Raw genomic sequence first — 16,370 nt, 5'->3', positions numbered from 1 at the left:
ATCCAATCTAGAACTATGTGGGGGGAGGGGAGAAGCACGAGGCCCATCCAGCCCCTTCCTTTTTTGCCAAAACTAATGCACGTGCATTAATTAATTAATGCGCTGTGCGAACCCCTCCCCGCCCCTTCAGTGAAAAGCAAAAGCGTGCTGGCGCCATTCTGGTTCCTCCCCACAAAAGAACACAGAACCTCGCCCCCTTCTCTCTTATGGAGCGGTCTCCTCCTCAAGCCTATGCACGTTTACTCGAGAGCAAGTCCGCGTTCCGGCGCCACCGCCCCGCCCGGCCCGGCCGCGCAATCCGATGCATGCGGGTCTACTCGGAAGGCAGGCGCGCTGCACTCAGCGAGACTTGCTCTCCCAAAGCCGTTTGTTTGGGACTGCTCTTGCAGCCTTCACTCCCCGAGGACGCGCGGCGAGGCTTGCAGAAATCCACGAGGGCCCCTCGGCGCAATGCTGTGGCCTTAATCGGCGCGCGGAGCTGCCTCCGGGCCCGCCGACACCGCCCCTGGGAGCTCCCTGGCCGTCCCGCAGCGCCTGGCCTGCGATTGGGCGGGAGAGCGCAGCCCCCGCGCCGCAGGAACTCTCTCGTCCAATGGAGATAGGAGGCGCCAAACCTTCCCGTAATGAACTTGAGCGCTCCGGGAGAGAGCGGAGGACGGGAGGGCCTGGCGTGCTACGGTCCGTGGGGGCACGAAGAGTCGGGCACGACTCAGCGCCTGAACAACAAACCTTCCTGTACCTGGGGGCCACGAGACGCGGCTGGACGGGCCCGGGCCCTGGAGGGGAGTCCAGGGTCAGTCGTTGCATGTGCGAAGCCTCGTTTCTGAAACTCTGTTTCTTCCCGTAGGCGAGAGACGCAGAGAGAGTTGCCCTAAAATACCGCCCCCACCCCACTCGTACATTTTAGGGCGCACGCACATGCCCTAGAAGGGGTCTTTACATGTACATACGACGGTTTTGTATCGTAAGACCCCTTTTAGGACGTTTGTTTGTTATCTCTGTGTAAAGATGTAAGCCTCATTGAATTCAGAAAGAAAAAGGAGGGAGTAGAGTTACGCCCACCCCACCCCCCAGATCAATCCATCATTTAAAAACTGAAACAAACAATACCAGTGTTTTTTTCAGGCTGCACAATCTTATATACACACTTACCTGAGAGTCAGTTCCATTGAATTCAATGGGACTGCTTTGTAAACATTGTGTTTACAAAGGATGCAAACCTATACACCTGGGTTCTCCCGTGTGGTGCCTACCAGGCTCCCTGCCCCTCCTGATTTTTATTTTATTAAGATTTTTTAAAAATGTTTTTAAAAGGAAGGCTGATGTGTTTCTCTCCAATGCCATGTTCATTTGGATTCAAAAGGATGTTTTTCTGTTTTGGATTTCAGACCCTACTACTTCTTTGTACTTGAGTTCTTGGGCAAATTACCATTCTTTTAGCCTCACCAGTTTGCCCTCTGGAAAATGAGTGATTGTGGCCAGCCATGCCCACCATTTTATGAATGGGCAAGCCACCCTTTAGCAGCCATTTTGTGAGAGTGGCCATGACACACTATCAAAAGTCCAAATGTGCCCACTCACTCAGAAGGGTTCGGAGACCCCTGCTATACACATTTTTCCCTCTGAAGTAAGTCCCATTGAATTAAATGGAATAAACCCCATTCAGTGGGGCTTATATCTGAGTAGACATGTGCAAATAATTGTTAGACCCTTAGTGGTTTAGATGCTGAACTGCAGACCGGAAGGTCAGCAGGACAGCAGTTCGAGACCCGAGTGCTGCGTGACGGAGTAAGCTCCCGTCTTCAGTCCCAGCTCCTGCCAACCTAGCAGTTCGAAAGCAAGAAATTGCAAGTAGATAAATAGGTACCGCTTCGGCGGGAAAGGTAACAGCGTTCCATGCACCTCGGTGTACAGTCATGCCAGCCACATGACCAAGGAAGCGTCTTCGGACAGCGCTGGCTCTTCGGCTTAGAAATGGAGATGAGCACCACACCCTAGAGTCGGACACGACTGGTTGGGGACACCTTTACCTTTTTTAGAAACTGCACCTGAAACATTCTGTTTTCTGGGAAGACCCTGTGCTACTTAATATTGTATTTGTTTGTTTCATTTATATCCTGCTTTTCTTCCAAGGAGCCCATGTGTTACATGATCCTTCTCCATTTTTATCCTCACAACAGCCCTGTGACAGGCTAAGAGTCATTGACTGGCCCAAAGTCATCGAGGGAGTCATGCCCTAGTTGGGACCACAACCAGGTCTCCCAAGTCCCAGACCAACACTCTGATCACTACACCACACTGATTCTCACTCCTCACCCCATTCCTCGTAGTTCCCCAAGTGGTTGCTTCTTCTTATAGAGTTGAGTCAGCCTGAGATTTCTTAGGAAGTCAGTAAGTGATCCAACAGAGCTGCTGTTAAAGGGAGATGTTATATTATTAACCAAAAACTGCACAGTGAACAGGGGAACTCTGTTTGGAATAAGCGCTGTTGATTGATCACTTCTGAAATTCAGGGTTCAAAAGGACACCACAGTGGGTAAGGCTGAAGCAGTAAGAGTGGCCACCAATTCAGTTTTCTTGTAACTGATTTACAGTGTAGTTCTATGCATGTCTTCTCATAAGCAAGCCCCACTGAATTCAGTGGCATTTTGTTGTTGTTGTTTTTTGTTGTTGTTTATTCGATTTACTCCCATGGAAATGTGTATAAGACTGCAGCCTAAGTGGTTTAGGGTGCAATCTTATGCATGTTTACACAGAAAAAAATCCTACAACTCCCAGCATAGTTGGTTGGGGAACGTTGGAAGTTGCAGAACTTTTTTCTCTCTAAACTTGCATGGGGTTGTGCCCTTATTGAGGTGCCATATGTGATACAAAGAGAGTGGATGGTGAAATACTATAGCTGGGGTTGGGGAAGCTACGGTCCTCCAGATGTTAAGGACATAAGAGTCATGCTGGATCAGACCAAGGGTCCATTCCATAGGTTAACGCTGTGCTGCTTGAAGAAGTACATCCTTTTATCTGTCCTGAATCTCCCACCAATCAGCTTCATGGGATGACCTGGGATATTAAGGGAATGGTTCCTGGGTACAAAAGACCACTCTGGAATTGCTGGGATGTGAGAGCCATTGGGGGAAGGAGACACACCTTACCTCCCGGCCATCTCATTCTAAAGGAGATGTAAGTTGGCATACGTGTGCATGTGCATACATGCCTCTCTGGGGATCTGATGTGGAGTAGTGGATTTGCTGTTTGGAGGAGTGCTGCAATGTTGGCCTCCGCTTATGGTCTACCTCAACCTTTCCGTAACCTGATACTCTCCAGATGTTTGGGATTACAACTCCCACCATTCATGATTCTTGGCTTCTGGAGGGCACCATGCTGGGGAAGGCTGCTCTACCCAAATATTTGAAAATAAACCCAAATATTCAAAAGTGCTCTCTCCTTCCAGAGGAAACAAAACCCAGGGAACTGCTGCCCATGACATATCTTGCTACTCAGGTGCAGTGGGAAACACATAACAATATTGGTGGGAACAAACTTTTCTACCTTCCCAGGGAAAAGTCCCTGTAAAGGTTCCACTTGTCAAGTAAACATGTTCCTTCTCAGCATCCCTCCCAGTCTTTGTTGGCTTCATCACCTGCTGCCTGCCTAACGCTGCCTTTCTCATCAGCCACGCTCTCTCCTGCACAGAGTCTGTCTGTACAACAAAGTTTACACAGAGCCCAGTAGTGCTCTGAACGTGGCAAAAAATGCCTCCCACTGCACGCAGTTTTATAATTATGAAAAGTAAAATAGTGTTTATTAAAGGGAATCAGAATATCTAAGCAACATGAGGTTAAAAGATGAGGAAACACATTTAGCACCACACACACACACAAATAGCAGTTCAAATATCTTGCAACCTCACTCTAGGATTTTGAGTCTTGGTTGCAGGAAAGAAGTTCTTAGTTCAAGACATCTTGAAAAAGAAAAATGGCTACAGGCCCACTTTGTTCTCTGGAGAAGATGGGAGGAGGAAGTTGGCCAAGAATTCCTGAGCTCCCTGGCCCCCAAAGAGATAAATTCTGTCTCTTGGGCAGACAAAGAACTCTACATCTGCATACCTATATAGCCTTTTGAATTGCCTGGCTTTCCTCTAATAGGTGAAACCAGTGTAACTGGAGGAGGGAAGGGGGGCAACCCACTTTTGGACTTGAACCAATCGAGGATGGCTACCTTGGAGGGAGGAAGGGCATGGCTAAACCAGTCAGAGACCAGCCTGCTCACTGTTGCTAATGTATGATCTCCTCTCGCAGATGTGACTCTCCAGCTTTACGAAAGCTGAGTTTAAGTACACAGAAGTATTACCTGACCCTTTTAAACCTTTTAACAGCTCATCTCCAAGACAGAATGGACAGACTGGTAAAAATTTTGTAGTATCTGCCTGTGCAACAAAAGACCTATACTATTATGCACATAGGTCCAAGGGCTGTTTTGAAAGGGAGGCTTTTTTTTGGCCTTCCAAGATGGAAAGTCTTAAAGATACAGCTATTTCAATCACATGCCTCTCTTCCACTGATTTGCTCTATCCCCTTTTAAAGTCTGTTGCTGCTGCTGCTGCTGTTGTTGTTGAACTAAATCCTTTGTAAAAGCTCAGAGAGCTTTGGCTATTGGGTGATATAGAAATATAGTAGTAGTGGTGATGATAAAGCTGAGGGTGCTGTTGCATTCATCTCCTGCTTGTGGGTTTCCCATGGGCATTTGGCTGGCCACTGTGTGAACAGAATGCTGGACTAGATGGACCCTTGGTCTGATCCAGCATGGCTGTTCTGTTGTTGTTAATTTGTTTGCCCCAAAGGGCCCTGAAAGCAATATTATCATCATTGTTCATCAGTAGAAGAGGACACATCCCTGCCCCACAGTGCTTACAATCTAAAATTTGACTCAGGAAAACAGTGGGAGTGGAGGCAAGAGAAAAGGATGTGTTATTTTTTCAGATATTTTCAGACTTCATTACAGACTTCATTATTTCATTTATAATACTTATATACCGCTCAGCATCAAAGATTTCAGAGCGGGGAACAACATGATAAAAGAATAAAACCCCATAATATTAAAACATTTTAAAAGAAACAGATTCTGAACTTAATAAACCGTGGCTGGTTACTCCGGGTAGGCCTCTCGAAATAACAATGTCTTTAGGAGATATTGAAAGTAACACAACTCATTTCAGAGTAATTACATGGAAACCCGGTAACTGGAAACTCGGTTTGTGCTGAAAGGATTCATAGAAATGGTGGGATTTTGAGGAGGGACTTCAAAGAAGTAACAAAGATACATCATGCAGGTGTTCTGGGAGGCAGCTCTATGCATGTGAGGGAGCCAGGGAGAAAGGCCAGAGGCTTTTGAGGGAGCAGGAGACCTTCTGACAGCTGAGGGTGGTGGAGATTGAGGACTGGAAGTGATGAGCAGGAATGTCCTGGGATATAAAAGGGCTTTTAAAAAACAAACAAACAAAAGATCCTCATGGACTATCAAAATCATCATTTAATCACAGATCACATCTGTGCCCATGGATGGCACTGTAAAAATTAGAGATCCAGAGCATTCTGGCGATGCCATAGCACAAAAACATGGATTGAAGCCACAGATCCTTATGAGTCCTTGTGATTTTTACACATCATGCCACCAAAACATTGTGGTGTCGTGGTTAGAGTGTTGGACTGGGACTCGGGAGACCTGGACTTCAATGACGTTTACACCGTGATCATATCTAAGCACAGTTTCCATAGTTTCCACCAAATCTCCGTAAAATCAGAAATGACATCTGTGGCCATGGATTGCACCATAAAAACAATGGATCCTGCACTTTCTGGCATGGCTGTGGTGCAAAAACACAGATCCAGGGCACTTTCTCACAGATTCTATGTATTTTAAATTAGGATTTCTCCAAATCAGAGATCACATCCGAGGCCATGGACAACACCATAAAATCATGGATCTAATGCTTTGTGGTGCAGTCATCCCTCAAAAACCTGGATCCATACTATGTAGCCTCATGAATTTTCATGATTTTTGTCCAGCTCCCCCCCCCCATCGTCAAGTTACATCTGAGCCAACGGATTGCACACTAAATATGACAGATCTTGTGTTTCATGGCTGCACTGTAGCACAAAAACATGGAGTCTTACGATGATCACAGGTTCAGTTATTTACTATATTATTGTAAGATTTGGGGTCAGATAGGAAGGATTAAGGTGTCCAAGAGTACTAATGGACATTGCATTCATAGCCCTGGCAACATTTCCTACCATCTTTTTTTGTTATGAAAATTACAAGTAAGTGGGCCATAATGACTAAGAAATAGGGGGAGCCTTCTGTAGAAGGCAAAAAAGGTCATGATTCCCCTCACCTTCTGTTTCTGTTATCTAGATCCCCCTCCCCCTCTCAGCTAGCCAGAGTGAGAGGCCAAGGTATAAAGCAGACAGGAGTATGAGAAAGGCACAGACATGTGATTTTGGGACTCTGTTTTGTGGGTGCTTGCTGTTTCCAAGATGTGGGTGCTGACCTGGTGAGATGGATAGCCTGAAATTTACTTGCATGTAATTTTTGTATCTTTCCCTACAGTGTATGAGGAGACAAACTTGCCAATAACTGCATTCTCTGGAAATTTCTGGAACAGGCTTCTAAAACTCTTTAGGAAAAATGTCCAATACGGTCTTATAGTGTAGAAGAAGTGATTAATTTACAGTGGAAGAGGCCCATCATATTTTAACCCATCCTGATTATCAGAAAATTGTTACTGATCAGCCATGCAAGCCTTGTGGTGGTGACGTCTTCCTTTATTCTTTCAAAGGCTCTCCTTGGAAGCAAAACGATTGGCGGTTTGATGAATATTCTTGTGTCAGTTGTAGTGTCCGACTTTGGCCAAAAGAGGATCCAAAAGTGAAGAAGTTTAATCACAAAATCAAAAAGGCGTCAGGGACTGGAAACTTTGTTAGGCAAAGTTATACACTAGTTGATGGGACTTGTGAATTGGTTCTTTTACACTATATGGGAGATGAGAAGGTGTCTGAGGCACTTCTCCACAGGAATAGGAAGGAAAACGTAAGAAGAATGCACACGCCATTTATGCCTTCAGTAATACAAAATATCTCAGATGCAAGTGCTAAGCCTTCCAAAATCTATCAAGACTTTTGTAATGAGCCCTTAAGTGACTCAACTCATACACCTATGGCTCATCCACAAAACTTAGAGCAGAGAAGAAAGAAACATAAATTAGCAAAACTATGTAAACAAATCAGCCATTATGATTTGTACAATGTCTATGAACTCTCCACACTCCTGGAGGGTTTCATCCATGAGTATTCAATATGTCCCACACTGATTCTTGTAATGGGACTACAGGACATTCTTTCTGAAATTAACAAAATAATACAATTAAATACAGATTTTCCAATGTTTTCTTCATACACCAAAACTTTTCAGAAGGGCGACTACTACTTGTCTACTTTATTTTTTAAAAATGTGCTTTTCAGTGAATCCCCATTACTTCCCATCATGTTTATGATATGTGATAGTAGAAGGGAGCACAACCATCAGAGACTTTTTGAGTGCCTTTCACAACAATGCCCTTTGATTGATTGATTCAGAAAATGTGATAGCAACAGACAGAGAAAAGGGAATTGAAAACACAATCCAAAGTGTTTTGCCTAAGACCCGCAGAGTGGTATGCTGGAATCATATCCATCAAGATGTCAGGTTCTGGCTGAAAAAAACATGGTGCCAGTTCAGAGAAGAGCAAGAGATACCTTGCAAATATTTTAAATCTTGTAAGGTCAAGTTCAGAGCAGGACTATACATCCAGAGTGCAGATGCTTGGCAGAAAATGGAGCAAAGCGTTCTTTGATTACTTCAGTGAGGAACTACACCAGATGATAACTGATCGTGCTGGTTCCTGGGTTCTAAAAAATCTGAACATATATAACAAGAAAAGTGGGATCACAACAGATATTTCTGCGAGTTTTCATGCAACTCTAAAAATACTTTCAGCATGGAAGGAAACATCCTTGGAAGTGATGGTGCCATGTAACCTTGTATGCCATTCAAAAATTTTACTGGTCAGAAACCTTGCATGGATTACGCAATACAGGAAACTTTCATTTACACCCACAGTTCACCAAATATTCAAGATCAGTCTTTCCACGTACTGCTTGTGATCCCTTGCAAATCATGGACCTTTTGCAAAAGGGGAAATTTCCACAGCCAAAGACAGAGGAGAGGTGCAGGAAGCCACCTTCTGCTTGTCAGGAACTGCATACAGATTTTGCTGTACAGAAGAGTTTAGTATCTCTTTGTCCACAGCTTCGTGCATTTGTGGTAAGGGGAACTAAAGAACGGAGTTATGTGGTTCGCCTTTACCCAAAAGAGAGGTGTACCTGCCCATCGTCCAGGACCTGTTCTCGCATTAGAGCTGCAGGGAAAGCTATTGGACTACCACTGGTCCCTTGCAAGCACCCCAGGCTGCAGCAGAAGGCAGAAGATGAGATCTGGCAGAAAGTTTCCTAGAGCACAGGAGAATATCGCTAGAGTTCCAGCATCTGATTCAGTTCAGCTAAGTGTCGGGGCTGACTCATTAGAACAAGAAAACTTGAGCATGATGACTAGTGTGGACAATGCACAATCTTAGTCCCTGCTAAAGTATTCTGAGAAAGGCTGTACAGACCCTGTACAGAGGCCGATAATGATGTCTTCAGCCAGAGCCCACTATCCTCACCATGTCTGGACAAATCACATAGTTGCCCATCAGACCCGTGCTATAATTGTACCTTCCCAAAACTTGTCCTACGAGAGAGAGCTGGTTGGCTCTGTGGCAAATATATGTTTACGATTATGACCTGGAAACCCTAAAAGGATCCAGCTGGGTAAATGATCGCATCATTGATGCACTTCTGGCCTCCAGAGTGATCTTGGCCAAAGAATTGGGATATGGCGGAGCTGTTTTTGCACTTGAATGCCACTTCATGCAGACATTAACATGTGAAAGACTGTCGATAGAAACCGTGAAATCCTGCATGAAATATGGAGTGCTGCAAAAGGATGTTCTCATAATTCCAGTAAATGACCAACAAGTCCACTGGATCTTGATTGTTATAACTGTAAAAAAGAAGACCATGCTGTATCTGGATTCCAAACACGGGGTTGACTTCTCCATCATCAAGACCATCACATCCTTTTTAGGGCATCTCTATGAGCTGGATTCTGGAAAACCCTATAATTTGGAGGACTGGCCATTGTTTGCACCGACTGACATACCAAGGCAAGACAATTCCACTGACCGCAACCCTTTCACATGTTCTATCACGCATCTGGTCACATCTGGTGATCAATTACAGTTCACCCAAAACGACATGGCTTTTATTAGGCCCTGGATTGCAAAACAAATAGTTCAATACAGCAGGAAAACCTATCTTGAAAAGGGAGATGGATACATCCCACTGGAAATAGCTGACGTTACCCCCAAGAAGCAAGCGATGTTGCAAGAGAGTGACATTCATGTCTCAAGATCTTGTCCCCCTGGTTCTGAGGACACGCTTACGTATCAAATATTTTACCTTCCTTGTTAGAGAGCTGCTGGTCACGCTGTTTTTTGAAGGAACATTGTATGAGGCCCAGCCAGGACTTGACAGTGGTATACCGTAGGGAATCTTGCAGGGGCTGGTACCACTGCGTTTGCTTAGGAACTGATTCGAAAGCCCTCCCACGGGCTTTTGTGTCAGAATTGCCAGTCTGCTTTTGACAAATAAACTACAATGTAATTGGCAAGTTATTCTCCAGGTAAGTACAATATGTTTGCGCATGTGGTCTATGAATTGGAAAAATCCTAAATTAAGGAATATCAGTATCAGGGCAGTGCAAGCAGCCACCCACCCCAAGTTGCAGAACATTTTTGTTCTCTCTTTAATTTTCAACATGCTTCACATGGGGTAGGGGGAAGGCTGGTATAAAATGCAGTGATGGCTATTTGGTAGGAAGAATTTGTTTACTACAGATGCAAATGCTGTGACATGGCTTATCTGTGATTGGTCACTACCTCTTAAATGTTATTTCAAATCTGTGGGTAGTTCCTAATTTAAATGGGCCTGAAGTGCTTGGCAAGGGAGTACCTAATCCCTGAACATTTCCTGATCTGAATCTGTAACTCATGTTAGAGGAAGAGATAAAAACTTCCTTTGTTCTCTACAGGACATTCTCAAGGGCCACTTCCAGGCTCTGGAACTCCCTGCTGAAGGAGGCTAGGTTGCTTCTCTCTTTGTCCTTTTACTATCAGGCAAAGATGTTTTTATTCAGGCAGGCCTTTGGCATATAAGTGGCTCTGCTGTTGAAGCAGTTTTTAATTGGTTGGCTGTTGTTTATTTCTTTTATTGTGTTTTTAATTGTGTTTTTAATTCATTTTATGTTATGTTTTAATTAAGAATTTTTAATCTGAGTTATTGTTAGCCCTCTTGAGCACCATTTTTGGTGGGAAAGTGAGATACAAATAAAAAATATAAAATATAAGCAAGTTTGGGATAGGATCAACTGAGGTGAGAGAACTTAAGTTCCCTCCTGCTAGGGCCGCTGTTTCCTTTAAACCTGCCTTCCACAACATGGTGCCCTCTAGATGTGTTAGACTACAGCCCCTATCATCCCCAGCCAGCATGTCCAATGGTCATGCTGGCTGGGGATGATGGCAGTTGTGTTCCTTTCCAAGACATCTAGAGAGCACAGCTTGGGGAGAGCTGATTTAAAGAGGGGTGTGAGACTGGGCCTTTTCTGTGGTGGACCCATATATTTGGAATGCCCTCCCCTAGGAAGTACACATGGCCCCCTCTTTGCTGGCCTTTAGGAGGATTTTTAAGGCGTATTTAATCCATTGCATTTGGTTCACTTTTAGTGTATTTTATTTTTAATTCAGGTTTTAGTTGCTGCTGCTATCTTATTTATTGTTCTAATGATTGATGTATTGAATATTGTTCATTGTTTTTATGGGTTTTTTATTTTCTGTTTTAAAGTATGTTGTAAAGTATGTCTCTGATTATTATGGTGCTTTGTTCCTCCCAAATGACTGTGTACATTAAACTCAGATTGGTAGTTCTTGAGGGCCAAAACAGAGATTGCTTTCAGTCTGTGTCTAGCAGGTATATCCCCCACCCCCATTGTTATTCTAGAGTAGATGCAGGGCCCCCAATCCTGACCTTAAGCCCCACCCCACCCCCTTTGCTAGGGTCCAATCTGGATCAGGGGCCCCATGCATACTCTAGAGTAAAAATGAAAAAAGACATGGCTGTTAGACACAGATTTAAAGTAATTTCTGCTTTGGCCCTGAGAGAGTATGTCACCTAAAGAAGCAAAAATCTCTCAAAATACAAGTTCATTTGACTGCATGAGCAGCATCAGCCTTGAATGCCATTTTTTGGTAGAAGGGTGAGGTACAAATCATATAAATACATACTCTGTTCTAGTGAAGCAGTTTGTTAATCTCAAACATTGCTTCTCATTGGCTACTTCAAATCTCTCAAGCTCTGGACAGTAGGTACTTAGATACAGGGAAATAAGCATCCATAAATATCCACGACTTGGATCTATAATGTAGCCACCGTTTTTTCCTCATGGTAAGGGGCCATAGCAAAGTGTACTTTGCAAAGTGCCCCCAACACAGCAAGGCTTTCTGACTCCCAGTAGTTTTACAGCGAAATTAACCACAAATTATACTGCTCAAATGAAGACAGTTGAGGGTGGGGAGAGTAACCAGGACTGGATTTTTGTTCTGATAGATTCTGAGCTCCATTGAGTTTTGGTAGTCAGAACACATTCCTGGGCTCAGAAATCTTCAATTCTAAGTGTATGTCTTTTGCACCAGGCTTTGGTTGGTGGATCTCAGGATTCTAGTAAAAAAAACCCCAAACCAAAATAGATCCCGCAAGTCCAAAGTCTGCTCACCCCTGCCTTAAGGCAGGAAATCTAATGTCTGTTCCCTGCCACATGTGGCTGCCACTTGGATGTCTAGACTGCACTGCCTGCGTTGCAAAACCATTGAAAATTAACCGTGGTCAGTGTGCCCTCCAAAATCATAAATATCCTTCCAAAAAACAATATAAGGGTGCAGTCCTATGCATGTTTAGACAGAAAAAAGTCCTACAACTTCCAGCATTCTCAAGCCAATCATGACTGGGGAATGTTGGGAGTTGTAGGATTTTTTTTTCTGTCTAAACATGCATAGGATTGCACCTTTAATCCTCAGACTAATGACGATTCCTTACTTTAAGGAAGGAAACAGAAGCAATTGTATGATATATAATTTGAGTTGTTGTTGTTGTTATTTCAGATCCATGTAAGAGAGCTACAGAGGATTGCAGGATGACCTACAGAGAAGAAAGCCTTTATTGTGTTTGGTTGTTGCCGATACTAAGATACTAAGAAATTTTAATAGCAGGTGTTTTTTTTAAAGTATTTACTTGAAATATGTCACTTTTGATATCTATTCTTCTGCTTCCCCTGAACTATCATGCACCAATAACATTCTATGTTGTAAGTAATAAATATATTATGTTCATTTCAGCTGGATACATTTTTAAAAATTACTTTCATTTACTGTTAAAGCACGAATGTCATTTTCACTCCCTAGATTACAACATTTAAAGCACATTTCATTTGAAAATAACTAACATTCTGAATCTTATACTTTCAGATGGGGCCTGTTGATGTAATGGGTGAAAAAATACTTGAAATCAGTGTTTCCTGTATTTCACTGCTGCTTAAAACAACCTCTGTGATCCACTTGGCAAAATCTGTACTCCTTGAAGGAGGAGGAAAAATATTTGATTTTTCAAGTGTTAGTGGGGTACTGTATTTTATTTTGATGCAAGCTTATCAGAACAGACCACAATATTATATTTCGGTCACCAACCTGTTTCTGAGTTTTGACAGTGGGTTTCTTTTTTTTCATTTTTGGTCTTTAAGGGTGCAACCCTATGCAGGTTTAGACAGAAAAAAGTCCTACAATTCCCAGCATGCCCCAGCCAGCATGGCTGGCTGGGGCATGCTGGGAATTGTAGGACTTTTTTCTGTCTAAACCTAAGTAGGACTGCGCCCCAAACAGCTCTTTCTCCCTCGGTATTTCACCAATCAACCTGAAATTTTCAGGGTATATAAAACCAACACTGCTTTCTGGCACCTGTAATTTCAGTTACAATTTTATTAAGGTTAGAATGACCATTGTGTATGTCACCGTTTTGCATGTTTGCATGACCATTTTGCATGTTAGACCTTGTTTTTTACTTTACTTAAGAAAGGACACACTATCGTTTGTCCTTTAATGACTTGGGTGAGGCAGGAGGAATGCTGAGCAGATATCCCTTTGAAGAGTCTGAAATCACTTTCAAAACTTGGTTGGCACTTTATTCCACTGTGAGAATGTAAGAACAGATCACATACAAATGATTTACGTATGTTACAAAGCAGAGAGTAAAAACAGAAAAGACACTTATGAATAACATCAAGAGATTTCTTTCTTTCCAGAGGGATGCAAATCTTGCCAAATGGAGAATTCAGCATCCCACCCCCATTTAATACACGCCATATTTTTTACTATCCAATTTCTTCTTGCCAAATGGCGAATCCAGTGTCTCAGCATTCTCTATTTTCTCACTTCTGTTCTGTGAACATGATTTTCAAGAGATGGTGGACATACAACACACGTAGGAAATTAGAGTCAGTCACGTTACAGCTCAGGGTAAGGTTCTGAATTCTTTTTCTGCTAAACTCTGCATCTTTTTGTAAGGAGGAGAGATACAATTTTATTGACTTAAACTTATTTTTAATCAGGAAACAAGGGGCTCTAGGTGGCAAGGAGTGCCGGCTCCAGGTTTTTGAAGGCCATTAGGTAAGACACCCTCAATGGCTCCCCTCCCTCAGTGAGCTTACCTTCTCGCCGCCATTGTCACCAGCTGCTATTGCTCCTCATCTTTTTTCTCATCGTTGCTGCCACTTACAGGCAGAGAACCAGGGAGCAAGGAGGCCAGAGCATCTACTGCTCATCACCACCACCACCACTGCTGTTATCTGGGCCAGAGTGAGAGGCAGGTGAACAAGCAGATTGCAATGGCAAAGAGAAGGAGCAACTCCAGGGGTCTCTTTTCAGTGGGCCCCTGCTGGAGTGTGGGCCCTTGGCAGGTGCCCAACCATGCCTACTCTTGACACTGGCCCTGATTAATATACCAAGACTCATCCTGGGTGAATTAGAAAAGGACACCCGAGCCTAAGCTAAGCAGGGTCAGCCCTGATTAGTACTTGGATGGGAGACTGCTTGGGAATCAGACTTCCTGCACTGAGCAGGGGGTTGGACTCAATGGTCTTGTAGGCCCCTTCCAACCCTATGATTCTATGATCTCATTCTAAGATCTAGCCAGAGCTCGGCTATGTACTTTGAAGCCTGAAGGCAGATTCCTGTGGCTGCTACAGAACTTCAGCCATGCCTACCTGAGGTCTGGCAAGCTGTGAGTAGTCAGGCGAGACTTTTAAGGGAGTTCTACTCTGTTAATGGCTCTGGTGGGTAGGGATGGCCATGAATTTCTCCACGAATCTCGGGGAGGCCGAATGCCAACGCATTCGGCCCCCTGAAATTGTTGGTGAAATTCTCCCCCCCCCCCCCCCCGGGATGGGACTTACCTCCCTCGAATGTCCCTCTCGGCGGCAGGTTTCGGCGGCGTTTTGGCAGGGGCGGGGGCGGCGGCCGGTCTTCCGACCGGCTGCCACTGCCATTACAAAGTGAATGAAAAACACACACACACACACACGTGATAGGCTACGTAATGATTAACGTAGCCTATCACGGCTAGATTTCCAAAGTCAGCCGTGATAGGTTACGTTAATCATTACGTAGCCTATCACGGGTGACTTTGAAAAAAAAAACGCGTACGCAAATGGCGGCGCCCATGGGCTCCGCCATTTGCGTTCCTTATTTGGGCAGGGGTAGTCTACGTAAAGATTTACGTAGACTACGGCGAAAATAAGGGTGCCGCCATTTGCGTACGTGCTTTTTTTTTTCCAAAGTCACCCGTGATAGGCTACGTAACGATTAACGTAGCCTATCACGGCTGACTTTGGAAATCTAGCCGTGATAGGCTACGTTAATCGTTACGTAGCCTATCACGTGTGTGTGTTTGTTTTTTCATTCACTTTTTTATTTCGCAGCCGGGGAGATGGGGCACTTCTCCCCGGCCTGAATTTCGGCTGGGCGAGGCGGGGCGCCTCCCCCCCCGGCCTGAACTTCGGGGGGAGAACCGAAGCGCCTCCCCCCCATCGCAAAGCAAGCTGCGGGACCAGGGAAGTGACTTTCGTACATCACTACTGATGGGAAAGGCATATCAAAGGTTGCTTGATCCATGAAGACCAGAGCAAAAAGGCTCAAGGGCATTTCAACTCAAAAGTAGGAAGCCCATTTTATTAATTTACGTAAGTAGTTAGAAGTCACTCCCTATTATTAATATCCCAGTTCCCAGTTTATTAATAATAGCTTGATACAGCAACATCTCTAAGCAGTTTACATAACAAAGTATTTAAAATCACTGTTAAAATATTCAATAAAACAATTACAAAAGCAAAGATAAGTAATGGCAATAATATTTTTTTTTAAAGCAACAATAGAAAATAATCAATTACAAGCCAGGGAAAGTTTGTCTAAACAGGTACAGTTTCAGGAGGTGTTTAAAACCAAACGTTCTGTCTCCTGAACTGCACAGTGGAGGGAGTTGTGGTGGGTGGGTGCCACTGCTGAGAAGGCCCGCTTTTGAGATGTCATATGGCAGCTTTCTGTTGGCTGTGGAATTATCAGCAGGATCTCATCTGAGGATCTTAAAAGTTGGCTGAGTGTATATCGGGAAAGGTAAGGGCTGGCGTAGGTTTTCTTGCTGCCTGAGACGGGAGAGCATATGTGTGCCTCCACCACCCCAGCACATCTCCCCCCACCCCCTGCCATGTTTCCCCCATTCCCACCCTGTGTCCCACTCCTACCATGTCACCCTTTCCCAGCGCTTCTGCTACTCCTCTCTGAAGAGCTGCATTGAATGTAAAAAGCAGCCGCCACAGAGCTGATGAGGTCCAAATGCCTGACTCTAAAGGGGTCCTTCCTCAGAGCCAGGCAATTGGGCCTGGCCAGCTCTCTGGCTGATGCAGCTCTACAGAGAGGGCAGGTGGCTGAGAGCAGTCACTTGTCCTTTGTTTCGCTGAGAGCAAAACAGAGAGCAGGCAGCTGCTCCAGAGAGCCCTGTCAGCTGCTTTCTCTCTGCAGCATTTGCTACAGTGGGAGAGGAGAGCCAGCAAGACTCTCTGGAGCACCACTAGCATCACTG

The 16,370-nt window shown here is 44.3% G+C and overlaps 1 protein-coding gene across 1 annotated transcript; it reads left to right on the top strand.

Moving 5' to 3' along the window:
• Positions 1–12: 12 nt before the first annotated feature.
• On the top strand, positions 13–12,584 carry LOC146355436 (uncharacterized). Its single transcript, XM_084830629.1, has 3 exons — positions 13–793; positions 6,607–9,816; positions 12,347–12,584. The coding sequence occupies exons 1-2, from the start codon at positions 302–304 to the stop codon at positions 6,631–6,633; spliced, it is 519 nt and encodes a 172-aa protein (XP_084686755.1). The 5' UTR covers positions 13–301; the 3' UTR covers positions 6,634–9,816; positions 12,347–12,584.
• Positions 12,585–16,370: the final 3,786 nt, after the last annotated feature.

The sequence above is a fragment of the Heloderma suspectum genome, chromosome 2 (genome assembly GCF_057233095.1).
Source record: "Heloderma suspectum isolate Gila_16-S chromosome 2, 16-S_ref, whole genome shotgun sequence".
Lineage (NCBI taxonomy): Eukaryota > Metazoa > Chordata > Lepidosauria > Squamata > Helodermatidae > Heloderma > Heloderma suspectum.
Note: the sequence above shows the minus strand (reverse complement) of the source record. Positions and strands in the feature narration are given on the sequence as shown.